Source organism: Urocitellus parryii, chromosome 2 (assembly GCF_045843805.1).
Source record: "Urocitellus parryii isolate mUroPar1 chromosome 2, mUroPar1.hap1, whole genome shotgun sequence".
In the NCBI taxonomy this organism is placed as follows: Eukaryota; Metazoa; Chordata; class Mammalia; order Rodentia; family Sciuridae; genus Urocitellus; species Urocitellus parryii.
Genome location: NC_135532.1, coordinates 216,526,218 through 216,547,366, shown reverse-complemented (window position 1 = coordinate 216,547,366; position 21,149 = coordinate 216,526,218). Strand labels below are relative to the sequence as shown.

Genomic DNA, 21,149 nt, shown 5'->3' with positions numbered 1-21,149 from the left:
TTTGCAGAATGCATGAATGTGCCTAAGCCTCTGGGCTGTGCAAATGATCAAGAGCTCACACGGATTCATGCTTTCTACTGGTGGCATGTCCATGAAGGAAATATTGGGACCCCACCCACTTCCTGTCTCTCTTTGCTTCCCAGCTGTCTTGACCTCTCACTGTGACATACTGCCTCACAAGCCCACAAGCAACGGGGCCAGCTGACCATGGACTGGAACCTCCACCCTGTGAGCCAAAGTAACCTCTCCTCTTTTAAGCTGATTATCTCGGGTATTCACTGGAGTAATGCAAAACTGACTAACAATCATTAGCCACACTTCCTGTTGGGGAAACTGAGGCATGTGGAAATGGAGTGGCTGGACCAAGTCACACAGTGAACACGTGACGGAGGCATCCCTGGAACCCAGGTCTGACCCCAGAGCCTGTGGTGGGGACAACTCCCTCCTCCCCGTGTGGCCCCCTCTCTCCATGCCACGCTCAGCCTCTGGACCTCCCTTCTCGCTTCCTTCCCCCATCTCCACACCATCTCCTCTTGTCCACACCCAGCCCAACGATCCCCTTTCCCCTCCTTCCTCCCATCCAGTCGCAGCCACTAAGATATGATTTCAGATTTTATTGTTCTTTCACTTTCTGCTTGAACGAAATAAAGTGCTATCATTTTTCTGAAGTTCAAAAGGGTGATTCAAAGACTTTACGAAAGCCACTTTTGGGGGGAGAAGTTCTTGGACGTCTTTTTTCCCCTTTTTCTATTTTCCTTCCTTCCTTCCTTTTCTCTTTTCCTTTCTTTTCCTTCTATCAAGGGGGCAGGAAAGAGTCTTTTTTCTCTCCTTTTTTTTAACTTGTCCCTTGCAGTGACAAGTGACAGTAGAGTGTACCTGAGACACCATACATATATGGAGAATAACTTCCCCTCCCGGGGCTGTGCCTGACGTGGTCACTGGTCACGGATTCCTATGCACGTAGGAAAGTCTCGTCCAGTTCATTCCACTGTCTTACCTATTTCCACCCCTCCCAAGACTCTTGATTCAAAAAAATAGGTCCAATACTGCCCCCACCCACCTTCGCTTCCCTTCTGCTGTCTCCCTGACCCCTGCCTGAGGGGCCCGGGCTCTGGATCCAAAAAGGTTCTGGCTCTTTCTACGCTGCCCAGCTTTCTAGAGGCACATTCCTCACCAGGAAGAGGCCGACCTCTCTCTAATGTCCACAAGAGGCTTCAGTGGCAGGGGGTGCACATTTTGCAAGTGACCTCCTTCTATTTTCCTGTACAGCTTATTAGCTATTGATCTGCTGACTCCTGTGGTTCCCCTACATACCAGCAGCGTGCCCTGTGCCTTGGATCAGGAATGGCAGCTGAGAAGCAGCTTGCTGGTGGCTTTCCAGGAATGTCACCTTAAGTCCCCTCTACCCCAGTGGCCTCCCTCTTGCAGGCTGCCGGAGCCCTCCGAGAGCTCCCCATCATCAAGCTGCTCCGTCGCATGGAGAAATCACATCGATGCGGCCAAGCGAGTGGGCAAAAGTCCACTGTGTGATTCACCACGCAGGTGCGCACCCTAGAGTCCCCCCAAGTTCTCTGGGTTTGAAGTAGTTCATCATAAAATGTTGGAATGAATAATAAAAAAAAAAACACAGATCCCCAGAAGGCTCCTCTTAAATACAAGATTTTATCTAAAAGAAGAAAACTTAAGCCAGTGAACCCAAACTAGCTAGTCAGTCAATCAGGGGAGGGGGACAGGGAGCGGGGGCCTTGGGACAGGAGAGGGGCCAGGAGCACCCAGCTCACTCTCCCAGGATGGGCAGTGTGCCAGCTGTACACAGGACCTCCTGGCTCCTCTCAATGGCCCTGCATCCTAGACAAAACAGGGACGGTGGCTGCAGTCACACAGGGGTTAGAACACAGGATGGGCATTACTCTTCCAGGTACTTGCCCTAAAGAAGTTAGAAGGTTCTGGAGTCCTGACATGTGACTCCTGCTTCACTGGGGGAAGTGATTGAGTGGAATCCCCAGTTTTGGGGAACGTGAGTGCCACGCATAGAACAGCCCACCTCCTGTGTGACTTTGGGAAATTCAGTCAGCCTCTCTGAGTTTTCTTTCCCTCGCTGTCACAGTACTCTCAGTCCCCACTTTGGGGCCATTAGGCAGGTCAGAGCTAACAGGCCTAGCCCCTACAGAGCTCATTTGTTTAAAACCATGTGTCTCCAGAATTTTAAGATTAGTACTTGTAGGCTCATGGTTAATTATCACCTGCCACCCAGGTGACGGCCAGGGTCAGTACTGAGTGGGACCTTTGAGAGGGGGAGCCTAGTGCAAGGTAATGAGGTCACTGGAGGGAATCGATACAGCTCTCACAGGACCTGGGTCAGTTTCCCCCAGAATGAGGTGTTACAAAGAGCAAGACTGGCCCCCGAATCCCTCTGGCTTCCTGTCTCACTGTGTGTTCTCTCCTCGCACACTTCTGTCACTGTGATACCTCCCACCATGAGGCCCTCCTCATTAGAGGCCAGACAGAAGAGACCACCAGATCTGAGATTTTCAGATTCCAAAACTGTGAGCTAAATAAGCCTTTTAAAAAAAAAATAAGGTTTCCAGCTTCAGGTTTTTTGTTATAGCAATAGAATACAGACTAATGAAATCCCCATTTTATATATGAGAACACCAAGGCCCAGGGACTGTAAGCAACCTGCCCAAAGACACACAGCCAGAGGCAATAGCAAGATGTGAGCACAAGTCTGAGGTCCATCCTAAGCTTGGAACACTTCTACAGCATCCTTCTGGAGAAGGAAAACAGAAAGACTTTCTCTAAGCGCCTGTTTGTGTTCCAGGGCAGAGTGAGCAGACATTCTGTACCTTTATTCATGTCACCTGCCCACGCCTCCTTGCCCATCCCTTCATCTACTGCCAAACACATACCCAAGAAAGTGGGGCCCTGAGATTACTTTATGAAAACACTGCGGGGACAACATTTAGGAACTGGTGGCTTCCCGATGACCTGAATATGGAGATGGGGTATGGACACGGGCTTTGGGGTGGCTGCACTTCCCTCTCAGGCCTGGAGAGGGGGCCCTTGCTCCCAGTCGCTCTATTCCAGGCCCCAGAGGTCAGGACTTAATCTGTGTTCTCACAAGTTCTAATGAGGACCTGGTGGACACACGTTTTGGTTTTCTAGATTTTGGGGTGGGGGGGGGAACCTTTGTGATGATCTGACCCAGTCCTTTCACTTTATAGATGAAGAAACCAAGGCTCACAGAGGAAGAGCAGCGAGACTGTATCCCAACCCAGGTCCCTCGACTCCTAGCCCCACAGCTGCCTCTGCAGACTAGAATAGGACTAATGTACAAATGGCCCTAGGCCAGCTGCTCAAGGCCACCCAAGGAACTCTGGTCATGTTAGACAGGGGACAGTTGCACCCTTTTCCATGTGCAGGAGCCAACAATGTCTCGAGAGAGCATCATTACCCCCTGGGAGCCTGGGTCTCAGGGAAGGCCTTGGGGCTGGGGACTGTCTGGATGCAGCTGGCCAGTGGTCAGCAGTCAGAACTGGCCCAGCTCTGAACATTCTGGAGCCACAGGCAAAGCAGGACCAAGGCTGCCTTGGCGACTTACTCCCCACAATGACTATGAAGCGTTTTCCCGGAAAGCATGAGGGTGGGCACAGAGGGCGATGGCGCCTGTGAGTAGTAACAAGCAAAAAAGGCAGAGTGACACAGGGTGGCATGCATGAGGGACACACGAGGGGACCACACAGAAGTGCTAGTGTGCGGGCCGGAGGTGGCGCGGCTGGGGATTAGAGAAGAAAGGCTTACTTCAGAAGTTTGATATTACACATAATCAGCTCCTTCCAGTTAACAAAAATCATAGCAACCTCTTTTTCTGTCAGCAGCTCAGACTCCATCAGGGGTTTCTGAAAGATCTACAGGTGCAGAAAATGAAGCGGTTCAGAAAGCAGACAGTTAGCTCAAAACTCGCACGCACGCGCGCACACGGGTCTGTCTGGAGCCAGGGAAGGGGCTGGGGTCTGCAGCCGACCGGAAGGTCCACCTTCCTGCAGAGTGCTGCAGCAGATGGAGGGGTGCCGGCCAGTCTGCGGACTTACAGAGGAGGGAGGGTGAGGTTTAGCCGCACCGGTAAGGAGCTGGGGGCCAGCACAACGTCAGGTAGGCAGGCAGCGCTGTCTCGCCTGCCCACCGCAAGGAGATGGCCCTGTGGGGAAGTGGGGCTTACGATGGCTGTGGCGCAGGCCTGTCCTTCACACCCTCGTGCAGCATCTGCTGCGCCCACAGGAGCTTGGGGCATTGGGAGGGAAGCAACCTCAGGCAGTAGCTCTGCTAACAAGCAGGGCTACTTGTGGGGCCCTCAGGGACAAAACTCATTGCTCTTTCCCCAGCGTCCTGGGCTGGCCTCAGACACAGCCAGCACTTCCAGGGGGTGGTCACAAGGGGGTGACCTTGCCCTTCCCAAGTTCTGTGTGGTTAGGTAACTTGCAGTAAATCACGGCTCTCGGTAACCCACTATCCACGAGGAGGTCCTTACCTACTGTCTGGGGTAGGGGGCACTTCTGAAGTTGTTTGGGGATGGGTACCTCCTGTCTTTGGAATAAGCTTGCCCAGGCTGCCTGTGATCCCTGGGGACACTATTCTGAATTAAGCCTCTGTTGAACCAGGCATATCTCAGGCCAGTACCCAGGATGTGCATCTTGCCTACTGCACAAAGGTGCCATATCTAAGGGGTGACACTCACATCCTGGACACCTTAGACAGTATAACAGCAGTCCAATGTCTTGAGAAAAGGCAACTCTTTTGAAGTTGTGCCCCTTCCTATATGCTCATGCAGCCTTGGGGGCCCACAATCCTCCCTGTACTCCTCCAATACTGGGTACCCAGCTGTGTCTCTCCAGGATGCTAGGACTACCCGGAGAGGTGGTTTTACAACATTTGATGACGGGGGTAGGGTTCCAAACTATTATGGCACGTTTGAAATCCCCATTTCCTGCATTGGTGTCTTCCTATGTGTAGGACAAGAGGCCACCCTTTCAGCAACTTTGTATCACCCCATCTTTCCAGATGGGCTGGCTAAGATTCTTCTGGGAGGATGGACAAGTGGAGGCATCATCCCAGGCCAGGGAGACTCACAGAGGCCTGGCAGGACACATCTTCATGCTCAGCAGCCGATTTTTATCAGGGGTTTATGGAGCACAGGGAACAGCTCAAGAGATTAGCCAGATGGGCGCCATCTTCAGATGCCAGCTCTGAGGGCCAGGAGTGACATGGCTGGCTCTATGACATCAACTAGTTGGTGGCTGAGCTGCAACTCCTCTTCCTACAGCCAGGATTCCCAACTCACGGTCCACATGCCCCCTGCCACCAGCGCCTCTGGGACTTGAGTGCCCTGGCAGGAGCAAGCTCTGCCCCTCTGTGGGTGGGACTCAGTCAGCCCCAGTGAGAGGCCGGTTCCCCCCAGGTCAGATGTCCTGGCATTTGCTATCCACGTGCTCCCCACAAATCAGAAGGTGTCCCAGGATCAGAATCGGGACACAGGCTTCCTCAGCAGGGCCCCCCACCTCCTGCGGTGCCCCCCCACCCGCCACCATCCCCAGTTGCCAGTACCTCTGTGACCAGCTGGAGGTCATTCACGTAGTTCTCCTCTGTGACAATGAGTTCGTGGATGTACCCTTGTCGCTTTCGTTCAGTGGGGGTCAACATATCCAAGAGATGTAAGTCTGAACACCCTGGAAGACACAACCGTTTGGGACCATTTAGTCGGAATCTGGAGCAACTCACAGGGCTCTGCAATGACGATGCTCTGGGCCTGTGGCTGAGCCCTGTGGCCTCGTTCCAGTCGGGCAGGGCTGGGGGTTGAACTGCACCCTCCTAAAATATGCTGAAGTCCTAACCCCTGCCCCACTGAATGTGACCTTAGTTGGAAAGAGGGTCTTTACCAATGCCATTAAGTGAAGATGGGGACATTCACCATCAGGGTGGACCCTGATCTGTATGGCTGTTGTCCATATGAGAGGTTAGAGAGACACAGAAGGAAGGCCACCTGACCATAGCCCACAGAGGCAGAGATCCAGTGATGCGTCTGGAAGCCAAGGAATGCCAGGGACTGCCAGAGCCACAAGAGGCCAGAGCAGATGTTCCCTGGAGCCTTCCGAGGGAGCCCGGCCCAGCCCACACCTTGACTCAGACTTCTGGCCTCCAGAGCTGTGAGACCATAAATTCCAGCTGTTTTAAGCCACTGGTTTGTGGTCATTTGTTATGCCACCCCTAGAAAACAAACACTCTAATTCATCAAAAAACACGAAAATAACCTTAAAAGACCTAGTAACAATTGGTCAACATTTCCACGTCAGGTACTATCCTAACAGCTCTACGCTGATAACTGCCTTTAATGTTCCTGCGTCATTCTAGAATCGCTCCCATTATACAGATGAGGAAACCGAGGTGCAGGGCGGTGGGCTCTCCCTGACTCTCAGCTCAGCAGTGGTGAAGCCAGCCCTGAGACTTCAGGACCAGAGGCTGTACTCTACTCCAGGTGGCACTACTGGCCCCCAGCAGAGGGGGGCCTGTGGCGATACCAAGGTTGGTTTTTGGAGGGTGAGGTGGCTCTGTTGGGCTCCGTCCGAATGGATCTGGGGACCTCATGGATCTGATGTAAGACGTACTCAGATAAAAATGAGAAAATTCTACTGGCCAAGGCCACTGCCCAGTCTTGTAGAAGCTGAGCAGCAAGTCTGCAGACAGGAACAACCTCCAGCAGCGGACTGCTCCGTGCAGGGCCTTGCTGAGGCCAAGGCTACTGAAGGGCAGGAGCTACTCCATGGTCCTGAGGTGGACCATCCCTGGACTCGGCTCACTTAGCTTATCTGGGGTTGTGTCTGCTTGGAACATTAACTGCTTATGGGTAGAGGCTGCCCCTAACCCCAGGCGCACAGCATTGAGGGGCAGGGAAGCTTGGTTTTAGGGAATACCCTGCATGCAGGTCTGGGCCCACCTCTTTCAGGCCAGTAGTCACCCTCCTCTTTTTATTAAAAAGTCTGTATTGATCACAGAGGTCACGTGTGTGGCCAGAGATTGAGACAGAGTGGGAGGTGTCTTGATGTAGGTGAGGAGTGGCCAGCTGAGTCCCATTCACTTTCATTTCTCATCCTCTCTACTCCCCATAGGGGTGCAGTGGAGCACCATGAGAAAGCCCTTGCCTGAGGCCAGCAGTTCTCAAAGTGTGGTCCAGGGACCAGCAGCATCTGCATCCCTGGGAGCTGGTTAGAGATGCAAATGACCAGGCCCCTGCCTAGTGGACGACCTCAAGGTGGGGCCTGGGAAATCTGATTTAACAAGCTTTCCAGGTCATTATTTTAAGTACACCAAAGTTTGAGAAGCCTGCTCTGGTTTACCAAGGGTTCGTGAGAGATTCCAACTCCCCCAAGGGGCTTTTCTGGACTCAGGACCGAGCTAGCCTATATGCCGGAAGCTTCTGCAAACTGAACAACCCCTCTAAGGCAAATGATACCAGGAACTTCTTGGCAAATGCTCTTGCCTCTGGGGCTGGCTCAGTCCTTGCTTTCTGTTCACTCCCCTGGCCAGTGGCCCTTTGGGGATGCACAGCCTCCCTTGTTGGGCAGGAACATCCCAGGACAGGCAGCAGGAATGAGCCATCATTATGTTAACACCCTCCACACCCTTCCATCCCAGACCTCACTCAGAGCCAACTTGTGTGGACCTCCGGGAGTTTGCAGATACCTCTAAACTTGGGCCCTCTCCCTGGCCGCCTGTGTGGCCCACCTCTTCCTGTCTGGGGTTTTGATTGTCTTTTATGAGAACGGTTGCTTTGGTAGCGAACTCTCAGGTAGGAAGCTGGCCTGACTGCTCGTTCCTTCAGTCCAGCCAGCTCTGCCCAGCTGCTGTGTGAGCTCTGGGTTAGAGGAACTTAAGGGAACTCCCTAATTTCTTTCTTGGGGTAGGCACCCAGGAAATACTCCTGAATTGGAGTCAGGGGACGGAGGACATGTACAGTTCTTGCACTCATTTACCCCTCTCCTGTGAATGAGTCAAAGGGCATTTCTATTCAAGGGTGAAATTCTCCTCAAGAATTTGGGGTGTGCACCTCATGGAAGCAGTTTGCTGGGGAGTTTTCAGGATGGTCCCTCCCCCAGGGATATCAGAATGCTGACACGGACAGGGAATTCGAGATTTACCCTGCAAACACTGTGAGTGGCACATGCAGTGACACAAACATCAGGCTAGTAGTGGACACTAGCTAGCCTGGTCTCCCAAACATTCCTTTAGATCATAGTTCTCTTAGAGATGGGTGCTATGAGCTCTCATGTACTACACACGTAACACACATGCACATTTTGAGCACCATTTTATCAGGTTCATAGATCTTATGCACTCTTCCCACAGACACTTCCTGGTGTGCCACCATGAGTCTGAAACCAGCTGTGTGGGGTGCTGGGATTCAGGACAGAAGAGAGATGCCTGCCCTCTGGAGCACAGCTCACAACCCTGGAGTGCAGTGGTCCCCAGCTGGAGATGGTACTGCCCCCATCAGGTTGAAGTTGGTACTACCGCCCCTCCACCAGGTTAAGGGCTGAACTGCACCCCCACTCCCCAGGATGGCCATTGTGTTCCTGTTTTCCTAATGACAAGATGGTTGCTGGAGTTCGGCAGGCTGGAACGGGACAGGAAATTCTGCAATATACAGGACAGGCTATCACCCACCCTACATGCTAATAGACTCCATCAGGAAACACTGACATTATTAGAAACTGACAACCAGACCGGGATTGTACCCACAAGGAGGTGTGAGGGACTGGAAGACACACCTAGGAAAACCAAGGACCTATCGGGCATAAAGACCACTGGCTTGCTTTGGATCTCGGTTTTTCTAGGTCTTAAGTTTTACATGGTTCAAGTTCTGAAAAAGCTCAGAGCCAGGGCAACTGCAGCAGGTCCAGAGAAAATTTGGGCCACTGGTCCCAGAATCCTAGTTACCTGGGGCCAATTCAGGATGGACAGGAGGGCTGCACACAGCCTGTGGCCTGGGACAGTTCTGGTCGTCCAATCTACACACCTGCAGGGTCCAAGTTGGAGCTGGTGGAACTGAGAGGTCTTGGGGTGCTGGATGGGTCTGGCCTGCTTGCCCAATGAATTCCACCCTATGCAGGTCTGACTACCAGTCTTTCTGGAGACAGGGGGATGGCCCTGATGGCTTCTCCAGGACCCAGAGCACAAAGAAGGCAAAGATTTTGTGGGGAGATTCTTCTCCACATCACACAGCAAGCAACCATGTTGACTTGGAATGATCTTTTTGACCACTGAACAGACCCATGTGATGCTGTTTAAAAAATAATTCTTGTTGGTATATGTCAAAATACATTCAGCAGTCATGTAAAACTAAAAAGAACAAATGAAAAATTAAAAAAAATTCTGGCTGCTGAATGCCAGACCAAGAGAACCATGAAAGTCTTGAAAAAGGCATTTTGAACTTCAAAATATCTTTCTTTTGAAAATTTAACATTTAGAAAAACAAGAGAGTCAAATTAAAAAAAAAAAGTTTTCTTTAGGGGTGGAGGGAAGTGGCCCTTCTCCCCTCTGGGTACCAGGATAAACATGGCTTGCTGGCCACCCCCTTGCCCAGCGAAAAGCAAGAGGATCGAGTATGGCAAAGGATTTTCCACTGAGGTCAAGGAGGGATGAAGGAGTCTCAGCTGAAACCCACTTACAGCTGAAATAATACTGCAAATGACTGTGAGCAGTTAAAAATGTTCCCCATTATAGCCCACGTAAAATTCCTAATATATGTGCCTAGATTTTGTATCATTTTCTTAAACACATTTACAAAATAGAACTGTGATACCTTTGGACGACTGGAGAAACGTATGGACAAAATCTAATACAAAAAAAGATCACCTTGAAACCCATGTGAATACAATATTAATTATACCCAAAGAGCAACCTAAATCTTTTTACTACAGAAGTAATACACGAACACAAGCACAATGTAGTTTCAAAGTACGCCAAAGCATTTAGGGTAGAAAGTGCCCGTGACTCCCCTCCTCACCTCTAACCCATCTTTCCCAATAAGGAGCATAATTTTGAAAATCAAATTGGCCCCAGAGCAAGCTGGCCATTGGGCAAAGCAAATAAACAGGCCTGGTTCTTGCTATGAAAGAGCCAAAACATATAATGAGTTGGTCAATAAATATTTATTAAGTTCCTATGAAGTCCAAGAGACACAGAAATAAGAAAGAGACTGTTCTTGTCCTCAGAGAAACTCATGACCTTGGGGAAGGCTTGATAGGAAAATTAAAAATAGCAAGACAGGCCACTGAGTTGTGCTGAGGGAAGGCAGGAACTCAGTGAAGTGGGACACTCTGCTCTGAGAGGGAGGCTCCTTGGGGAGGCCCTCCTTGTGCTGGGCTTCCCTATCGCCGAGGGTGAGGCCATTGTGGTGAAGCCCAGGTGGCAGGTGAACACAGAGATCCTATGGGAGTCAAGGGGGCAGCAGGCAAGCGCAACGTCATACAGTCCTGATGCCAGGACAAGATTCTGCAGGGAGCAGGGTGTGGTGGCAGGAGGAGGGATGAAGCCTGCAATCCCAGTAGCTCAGGAGCCTGAGAAGGGAGGATGTCAAGTTCAAGGCCAGCCTCAGCCACTTAGTGAGATCTTGTGTCAAACTAAAAAAACAAAAAAGGGTTGGAGATGTAGCTTGGTGGTGAAGTACCTCGGGGCACAATCCCCCAGTGTGGACAAAGATTCTGACGGGACCAGGAGAGACAGTGACAGGGAAGCGTGGCAAGAGTTTTTTATTCTAAGGGAGAGGATACACCATCTCTGGGGACGTCCAGCCTAGGTCCTCTCACTAAATGGCCCTGGGTCAGTATCAGCAGAATACTTGTTAATTGGGCTCTGGAGCTCCTGTATACACTGCAGGCCATCTGTAGAGTTGACCTGAGTATGGAGATTGGGGGCCCCAGAGTCTTAGTCTCTCCTGCAGGTAAGTGTATATCCCCCAGGGCTGAACCAGATCCTTCTGGAAAGACTGATCAAATTGTGTGCTCCTCAACATCTTAGAGTGGTGTGTGTGTGGTGGGGGGAAGAGGGGTCATTTAGGAAGAGCAGATGAAACCCACGTGGACACAACCTGAAGAAGGTTCTCTGGTCCAGCACCACTGCCCTCCACCCCATGGCTAACGTCTGAAACTCAGCAGTTTCCTGGAGACGACGCTGTGTGTTCCTGCAGAGAGCCAGCATCTGTGCTGGAACTGGGGTTCAGACGGGTGAGGTGGGCCAGGTCCTAACCCTCTGGGGAACTGCAGTCTACGGGTATCCCAGGCTGACTTCCGTCTCAAAGGGCATGGCGGCAAGTTGTGATCAATCCTTGGGACCCAGGGTTGCAGATCCTTAGATTTTTTCACAGGGTCTAGAGAAGCTGATGGGCCCATAGGCCCATGGGGAGAGATGGGGATGGCACCTCATGGCACCAAAGCCCCCCATGCCTGTGTTCCACTGGGGCTGGGCGTGCCAGTCTGGCCTGTCCTGGAGACCCGTCGCATCCCTGTGCTGGGTCCCTCTGCCGGTGTCTGCTTATCTGAACCCAGAAGCTTAAGAGTTCCAATGTGGCTTCCACATAAACTTCGGGTTACCAGGCAGCTTAGCGGCTGTTGGGAAGTGATGAAATTGAACTCTCAGGGATAAATCATCTCTTCACTTGCCATGAACATGATGTTGGGGGGGGGAAGAGCACATTATTTATGGCTTTACAACTGGATTCTGGGCTCCCTTCGTGCATTTAGTAGCTCATTTTCGGCTCCATTGATGTCACCGCTGAGTTCCTGCTCTCCATGTGCCCTATCCTGCAGGATTTTAGGTACCCTTTGTAGATGATGTCAGCAAATCCTTTAAGAACACAAGGCAGGTAGGTTAAGGTGTTACGATAGAACATTTTTATTGGAACACCAGGGAGGAGGCTGTGGTTTTGACTGGGAGGTGTGGGAATAATTGCAGAGGAGGAAGAATATGAGCTGGACTTTGCTATGGCTGACTGCATCCCTCCAAGTTCGAGTGTTGGAAGCTTCATCCCCATTGCAGAGGTGTGGAGAGGTGGACCTGTGGAGCGATTGGGTCCCCAGGGCACTGCCTTCACCGGGGCCATGTCAGGAGTGGGTTTCTGATACAGGACATGTCTGACTCCCTTCTCTCTGTGTGCCCATTTTGTCCTTCCACCCCTCTGCCGTAGGATGACTCAGCAGGCAGGAAGGCCTGCACCAGATGCAGCCCCTGGGGCTCGGATGTCTCAGCCTCCAGCACTGTTGCCGCGTGGGATTTCTTTATGCATCACCCCATCTCAGGTGTTCTGTTGTAGCAGCAGGAAACTGACCAAGCCAGATGTCATCAGGAGAATATCAGGGTGGGTGGGCAGTGGTGATGAACAACTGGATCAAAAGGGCGTCAGAGTGGGGTCCTGCAGCCCTGGGGACAGATGTGAGGAGGGAAGCAGACACAGGGGTGACAGTGAAAAATGAGTTAGTCCCAACTGCCACAGTGAGCTGGCAGTCCAGGCCCCGTGCATAGATACCCACTGAGTCCTCACCCACAATCCTTTGCAGTAGCTACTGTCACCTTTCATGGAGCAGATGAAGAGAACAAGGAACAGAGAAGTTAAAGAAGTTGACAAAGTCTTTTTAATAAACAGGGAGCTGACCCCAGGGCCCACCAGTGTGCTGGGGTGTCGTGACCTGAGGGCCAAACCTTAGGAACAGGCAAGGGGTGATGGGGGAAAAGACAAACAAATGCTAGTAGAGAGAAAGCTGGGACCAGGTGGGACACCATCCTCTGATGGAGGAATAGTGTCCAAGAGCTAGCTCAGCACATTTATTATATAGGTTTTCTCATCAAAAGGCTTTCTGTGAGAAAGTTTCTTCAAAGCAGGCAGGCTTGAAGGGTGAAGCACTGGCAAACAATTACAATTATCTGGTTGAGCTCATAATTCTCTATCTCCGGCAGATGGTGTCTGAACTCAGGGTCCAGACTGATAGGATTCCATGCCTTGCACAGAACCTCCTCCAGCAGGGCATCACCATAGCAACTGGGCAATCTTGTCCTGCACCATGCACTGAAAGTTCCCAGAGCAGCACAGCCACAGCCACAGCCCAGCGGCAGTCACAGACCATGATCCTCGTCACCACTCCCCACTCTAGGGTTGCCAGGGTTCAGTGCCACAGTCTGTGGATAAAACCACTGACGTCCATCACTTTGTCTGGAGGCTGGAAGTCTGAGATCAAGATGTTAGCAGGCTGGTTTCTCCTAAGCCTCTCACCTTGGCACGCACCTCCTCACTGTGTCTTCTCACACAATCTTGCCTCTGCATGCAAATCCACGGAGTCTCTTTGTGCATCCAGACTCTTTTTACAAGGACACCAGTCGGATTGGATTAGGCCCCACCCTAGGCCTCATTTTGACTTATGCCTTTTAAAAGACACTATCTCCAAGTTCAACTATATTCTAAGGCATCTGGGCTCCAACATGTGAATCCTGGGAGCCATCGTTTGGCCTGCCGCAGGTAGCAGCGGAGCTGGGCTGTGTTGGGAGGAGCACTGTGGCAACCTGTGTGGGATGGAGGAAGAGGCTGTGGCCCTAGAGTACAACTGCACATTGGAGTCATCCACGGGGCTTTTTACAATCCCAGTTGTACCTAAGACCAATGAAATCTGACTTGCCACCGTGAGACCCAGGTGTCTGTCCTTTGTAAAGCTCCTATCTAGTTCCAGAGGACCACTCATCATGGGGGAGATGGCCTGAAAATCCAGAACCCGGTATGAGGAGGAAGGGAGATTTGGAAACCAGGCCAGGCCAGGTACACTCAGCACGAGGGCTGCATAATGCTCAGCAGAATTCAGCCCATGGCAGGCCACTCAAGCAATTGGCCAAAGAGGCTTGATTGATGGCTGTGACCACAGAATGACATCCCTCCATGGCCATCTGCCACCTGGAGCCCAGATCCCTCTGCTCTGCTCCAGGTGCCCTGGCAGCCGCACGTGAGTCCACCGTGCCACCATCGACCCCCAGCTCTATGTGATGGCTTCACAGGTCACTCCACGCAATGCCCCCAATGTCCTCAGTCTGTGGAATCCAGCAATGTGTGGCAACTTCCTGTATCAGGACTAAAACCTTTGTTTGTGAAGTCTCAGGAAATAGAGCCACAAGAGTTCTTCAAAGGGTGGGCCTGGCAGGGCGCACAGCCACTCTGTCCCCAGGAGCTTCCTGGTGCGCTGAGCTCAGGGCTGTTGGGGCTGGCAGCGACCAGTCTGGGTCCAGGCAGATGGGTCTTCTCCAAAAACAATCCTTGGTTGAGAAACCCCAGGACGGCCTCTGGAGGCTGTGCAGACACAGTGTACCTTCCCTCCTAAAGGGACTGTCTTCAGAAGTGTCTAAGAATAGTCTGGCCCCTGATCTTTCTCGGCCTTGGCAAACTGACCCGGCTGGAACACAAGAGATGCCCTGAGCCCAAGACTTTTCTTGCTCAGTTGCAGCACCTGTGGAGATGTGCCTGGGTCCCTGGTCCCTGCTTGGGGAAGCTTCCTTTCTAGTGGGGGAGACAGAAAACCAAAAAGCACATGAACAGGTAGTATGTAGGGTGGATATGAGAATAATGAAACACAATTTATAAGATTAATAAACTTATTCCCTGCCGGGTGCTGTGTTGCACCCCTGAAATCCCAGCAGCTAGGGAGGCTGAGGCAGGAGGATTGCAATTTCAAAGCCAACCCCAACAAAAGTGAGATGCTAAGCAACTCAGTGAGACCCTGTCTCTCAATAAAATACAAATAGGGCTGGGGCTGGGGCTCAGTGGTCGAGTGCTGGAGTTCAATCCCCCCGGTACTCCCTGCTCCCACCCTCTCTAAAAAAGCTCATTTCCTTCTTTCGACAATGGCGCATTCCCCACACACATTGACTTTGTAATGCTCCCACCCACAGCCTTGCTGGGGAACAGGGGAGGGCAACCCAGGACTGGCCACCACCAACACTTCTTGAGCAGCCTCCCCAGGAGTGAGGTGGCACAGGGAACACGCAAGTGTGCCAGGGAAACCCTGAGGCTGACTTACCATCAACAAGGAGACGGGGCCCCACAGTAAGTCGACTACAAGGAAGGGTCCAGCACTGTTGTTAGCGCTGTTCCTGGGGTGGTCTTTTTTGGGTGCTGGGGATTGGTCCCAGGTCCTCGGGTACACTAAGCATGTGCTTTACCACCGAGTCACACCCACAGCTCCTCTGTGGAGATCGCAACGGGGATGTAACAGAGACACGTGCCTGGCCCCCAAGGAGCTCAGTGTAATGAGGGACGAAGGAGAATCTACGTGTTTACCCATCAGCCTCTCCGTCCACTCACTGTTAGGCAGGAGGAGTTCAGGAAAGAGCTGAGCCAAGGCAGGGACATGGCAGAGAGAACAGGAGGACAGAAGAGGTGGGGGGACAGGGTGAGGACATGCCTGGCTGGGGTACACCAGAGGCTTAAATCTGATGCACGTACCCTGGGAGGTGGTGAGAGCTTGTGGAGATTGAGGGGTCCATTGGCCCAAGTGCCTATGGGTCACCCCCTGACTATATGGGTGACACACAGGATCCCTGAAAGGAAGAGGGGTCTTGGGGAGACTGGGTCACAGAATTGCTAGCTGCCCACCCCTCACTGCCTCCCAACATGAGCCCAGGATGGCACAGTGGGTTCAACTTGTGACAAAAATGGTCTGTTCCGTGCAGTAGTCTGCAAGGTGGAAGAGCGTTCTCAGGAGGGCTGGTGAAAAACTGCTGGGGACACAAAAGCCTAGACTCTTGTGAATGGTCATCCCAGCAACTCAAAAGGTGACAGAACTAGAAAGAACATGGGGCTCGGAGCGGTAACCAGTGCCCCTGGGACTAGCGAAGGCTTTCCTGAGAGGTGACCACTGAGCTGTGCTAGAAACTGAGCAATATAGGAAAAAAAAAAAAAAAGGGGAGGCAAGAGGCCAGAGAAAGGGGAAAATCAGGCAAGGTACTGCAGACCAACTAGAAGATTTGGGGCTTTATACTCCAAGAACTGACTGGACTTCTCCTTGATGTTTTTAAGCAGAAGTTGTATTTTTAAAACAGCTTTGAACATGGCCTGAACATGAAAAGACTGGAAGGTAATCATGAATGCAGAGAGACCAGATAGAAGATTTGTGCCTTCCTTATGGAGGGACAGGCGTGGCTTGGTGGCCCCAGGACCTTAGCACTTGCTGCTTCTTGGGCTGAGACCGCTCCTTCCCATGATCTTCAAAGGAATCTGTCCAGTTTTGTCCATCACGGGCTGGAATAACTGCTGACCTGTCTGTCAGTGTCTTCCTGCTCTGACAGGTTCCTCAAATGTAGTCTACTTATGTTCTGCTGAGCAAGATCTTCTTGCCAGGTTGGTTCTAGATTCCAGGCAAGGGCCTTGACTTGCAGGGAGCAGCAGGAGAAGGAGCCCCTCCAGTCTCCAGAACCTTTGATTCAGCAGAAGGGGAGGAAAAAGGCAGGAGAGAACTGGCAGATGAGCTTCTGCCCCTTGGAGAGGGGGTGAGGTTTCCTACTGGATTCCAAGTCAGTGGAGGGCTGTTATGGTGGATTCAAACTGTGGGGCCTTCCCTTGGGGCCTCAAAACTCCACGGCAACGCTCCAGAGAGCAGAGGCCTCCTTGGTGTTGCCTCCTCTGCCAGAGGCCTGGCATCCAAGTCCTGGGCCCTGAGAGGCACCTGGGATGCATGCGGCTGGGTGGGGGCAGAATTAGCCTCCTAGTCTTTCACCTGGCTGGGGGCAGCTGCTTTGGGGCGGGTGCTTTGGGGAGACACATACATGTGTCTCCTACCCAAGCTGCAGGACTGACTGCTTAGGAAAAAAACCCAGTAGCTGGCATGGGGCGGGCGGGGGGGGGGGGGGCGCTGAACGTTCCATTCTTTGCTGGCAAGAGAACACAAGGCCACAGAAGGCTGTGATGAGAAATAAAGGACCCAGTGACTCAAGGCAGTTGTGACAGGTTTATTGTGGAGCGCGGCATGGGCCTGCCAACACAGTCCACAGACGTGACATTTAACAGCCTTGCACATTCCATCCTCCCTGCTGGCCGCCCTGTCAGCCCTGTGAAACCCAGGCAGCTTAGCCACAGCCACCAACAGTCTGCTGGGGTGACGCTGGTCTAGGGACCAAGCGCATCACCGCGTGTTTTGGGAATGCAGGAAAAATGCTTTTAAAAGCTGCTTGTCTCCACGCAGGTGGGTCTTCTGCACATGGAGGGGCTGGGCTGTAATCTGTACAGATGAGTGGGGCACGCTTGCAGAGAGCCATCTGAGGGCATTTAGGGAAGCTATCCAATCCCTCTCTGAAATCCCTAATCCAGAAAGGCACCCAACCCACGGACTGCCTGGGTTCACTGCAGGCACACAAGCAGGAAGCCACCTTTTTGGATCCTGTGATGCTTACCCCCCAGGTACAAATGCCCTTTCTCCAAGAACGACACCACAAAGCTTGTATCTGTTGGGTGCTTATCTCTGCCAGGCATTATAAGTCTCTCCTTATATACATGAGGTCACTGAAGCACAAAGAAGTTCAATAACTTGCCCAGATCACCCAACTGGTAAGTGGCAGAGATGGGATCTGAACCCCTTCTCTGAACTACCAGCCCGACTGCAGCTATGTTGATACCCCAAACCCCTCCTGCCTGAGCCCCCTTCTTCCTATAGGAAGTTGCTTATAGGAAAATAAAAATGTTCCAACATTCTAAAAGACATGGAGCAAATATTAGATTGAACTTTGTAGATAAGCAGCTTGACTCTATATGGCACCATGGTCTCTGGTGGCAGCCAGGAATGGAAATTTAGAAGCTATAGTTGGCACAGAGCAAGGCCAAGCCTGTCTTTGGAAAACTCTGTCAAGGCCTATATACAGGGTGAGGTGAGCCAGCATGGAGTTTGTGCATTGAAAATGTGCACCAGTGTGTGAAATGCTTACCAAAGATTCCGAGCTCCTGCAAATCCCAGCAGTATGTGACTCACACTAGGGAAGAGGGACCCATCCCTGTCTTTCTGTGGAGATGAGAGCTCTTTTCAGAACACCACTGTGTCTCCCTAGAGCCTCAGTGTTGCCGCTGTCAACTTTCCCTGAGATTGCAACATCACCAAATAATCCACAGGGCATCTGTCCTCACTCCTTTGCTCCCTTTCCCAGTGGACCCTGGAATGCAACACAGTGGTTCTGTGTGCATGATTGTGGGTGACAGGGACAGAGAAGAGAAGGGACAGAAAGGGGCACGTGAGGGGAAACCAGGGGCCTCAGGAGTGCACAGTTCCCTAAATGACACTGGGTGGTCACAATGCTTCCCTTCTTCTGGGTCAGAGTTCAGAGAACTGCATCAAGGGAAGGAATGCCCAGAATAAAAAATATATGATGGGCTGAGTCAAGGGAGGGACACTTCCTCTTTGAGGCTTGCAACATTGCTTAGAAACCATGTGCCAAGCAGATGTGGAAATAGCAGTTGTAAGTCTCTGCCAGAATCTTCCAGAGTGGTGTCTGTCTGCTTTCTACTGTACCCCGATCTGACCCCACAACCCACTGTCACCAACCTACAGATGAAGGCATTGAGTTACCTGCACATCTCTCTCCTCCTCTCTCTTCCTCTCCTCCTCCTCCTCCTTCTCTCTCTCTCTCTCTCACACACACACACACAGCTGACACCATTAAAACAAAACAGGTAGCTTCTCGGAGTTAGCATGCTTACCAGGGAGTCCCACAGATACAATGTACAGGTTTCTTATAGTTGATGTTCATTTGTTTTTATCAACACCTTTAATTTTTGTGAATGAAGTCATAATTTAAAATTTCTGGGGGAACACAGAGAACAGAGTCTTCCTTGGAGGCTACAGAACCCTTTGATGTGGATTAGCTAACTACACATCAGAAAATATTCTGGAAGTCTTGTTTTTCCATATGTGGGGTATTTTTAAAAAGAAGGGCCAAAAGTTGGGCATGGAGGTACACACCTGCAATCCTAGTGACTCATGAAGCAAGAGGATTGCAAGTTTGAGGTCAGCCTCAGCAACTTAATGTGACCCAATCCCAAAATAAAAAATAAAAAGGGATGGGGTTGTAGCTCAGGGGTTAAGCAACCTGTACAAAAAAAAGCCCCCCAAAACTCTAGCTGAAGTGAAATATTCACATAAGGATATCTCAACCTTTAGACCATTTGATCTTATGCTTTTCTACCCTACCAAATCCAAAATATCAGACATTCTCTATACATTGTTGGGATCACTGACGCTCAATATGGTTTTCCTAAAAGCTCTCACACATTTTTGGTACTAAAATAAATAAATAAATAAGATTAGGTATAGTTTTGCAAAAGAAAAAGAAAATCACTCTCAGAAATGATTTTCAATTTGCGAGGGAGCAGGCCTGACTCCTTATCTGGGTGGGACTGCCCAGGCCAAAGCCCAGCTCCTCCGCCTCCTTGCACACGCTGAGCGCCAGACTCCAGAAGCAGCTCCCTCCGGGGTTCTTCCAACAGCGTTCCTTCCAGGAAGCTTGGCTCTAAAGGAAAACAAAAGTGGGGACATCCTGGTGGGCTCTTGGAAGGAGATGTGGTGGGTGTCAGGAATCTGGACACTGGTGACCACTTTCCACCGTCAGTTCATGTGACTGATTCACTCCTCGCACAGGCATTTTCACTAACCGCCACACGCCAGGGCAGGGTGCCGACACACTGTATGGGGTTGAGCCATACGAAATTGCTGTTTGCTTCTCCCAGTTGGATCAAACTGCATTAAATTCGTTTTTCCTTTCCTTTTGCTTATTTATGTGGATGGCCAGCTAAATGTGGTCACGGGGTCCAGGCGGGTTCCCTGGCTTGGCTGCCGGGAACAGAGTGGCGACTCTAGCAGGACGACCCATCGCCCGTGGGTAGCTGACTCCAGGGGAGAGAAGCGGTAAGGAATGCCTCTGCAGCTTTGAAACTTACTTTTTGTGTTGGGATTACTTCCATTTCCTTAGCCAGCACCAATCGGTCTTTGCTGCCTTGGATTGAAATGGAAAAATGAACTAATTTTAGGAACCCGTGAGCCCAGTTTGGTTGCTTCCTAGTCTTCCCAGCAGTGCACGCCAATGCTCAGCCTTCCTTTCCAGTTGTCCGGGGCTTTTTAGCCAATTCGGCCATCTCTGAAAGCATGCTGGAGTTCTTTCTTGAACGGTTTGCTTGACAGAAATATTTGGTCTTGTCTCTCACTGGGGTTGTTTGGTGCCAATTTATTTGAAAGAGACATTAAGAGATATGGAGAACTAGCACCAAGTCTGGGAGAAAGTGAAAAGTGCAAATTCTATCTTGGAACTCCTGAGAGAAGTTTGGATCACAACATGGCCTACTTAATCTAAAAACACACTCTGATTTTTTTAAAAATAATTTTTTAGTTGTAGATGAATACAATACCTTTATTTATTTATTTACTTCTATGTGGTGCTGAGGATCAAACCCAGTGTCTCCCAAATGCTAGGCAAGCGCTCTACACTGAGACACAAACCCAGCCCTAAAAACTACTGATTTAATGCAACTGTACAACTCTTTTATATATTTGTTACCTTGACGATTGGCATAACAAGGTTAATATGTGAAGGCTACAGCAAAGACTTACCCACCCAAGATAGGAAGTTTGGGAGCTAAAACTATTCAGAGCTTCAATTTCAAAGGGTCTGTTTCAATCCCCCACCTTTAGTTCACCCCTTTATCTTGAGGAAATTGGGGTGCATTTTATAGGTAAGACACAGTAATGCTGCCAGGCGTGGTGGTGCATGCCTGGAATCCAAGCTACTCAGGAGGCTGGGGTGGGAGGATTGCAAGTTCAAGGCTAGCATGGACAACTTAGCAAGACCCTATCTCAAAATAAAAAATTTAAAAAAGGGTTGGGAGTGCAGCTAAGTAGTAGAGTGCCCCAGGGTTCAATTCCCAGTGCCACCAAAAACAAACTAGTAAGCTAAACCACCTAGTTAAAGGGTTTTCCTTAGTGTCACTAAGTTTTTCTCCTGATGGTATCAAATCCATCCCATAATCAGTCCTGCTGGATAACCCAATTGTCATTTGCAATGGAGTCCGGATCTGCCCAAGCCCCTCCCAAAAT

The 21,149-nt window shown here is 50.9% G+C and overlaps 1 protein-coding gene across 3 annotated transcripts in view; it reads right to left on the bottom strand.

Annotated features, from left to right (window-relative positions):
- Itsn1 (intersectin 1) overlaps positions 1-21,149 on the bottom strand; it is a 207,796-nt gene that overhangs the window by 18,058 nt on the left and 168,589 nt on the right. Inside the window, exons 29-30 of one of the 3 annotated variants that reach the window (XM_077795394.1) lie at positions 5,602-5,723; positions 3,802-3,908 (exon numbers count right to left, since the gene is read on the bottom strand). In XM_077795394.1, the coding sequence (XP_077651520.1) occupies positions 3,802-3,908; positions 5,602-5,723 (229 nt within the window). Of the gene's footprint in view, positions 1-3,801; positions 3,909-5,601; positions 5,724-12,031; positions 12,469-19,500; positions 19,573-21,149 lie in introns of those variants that run through there. The other 2 variants (XM_026393561.2, XM_026393563.2) reach the window with 2 other exon arrangements.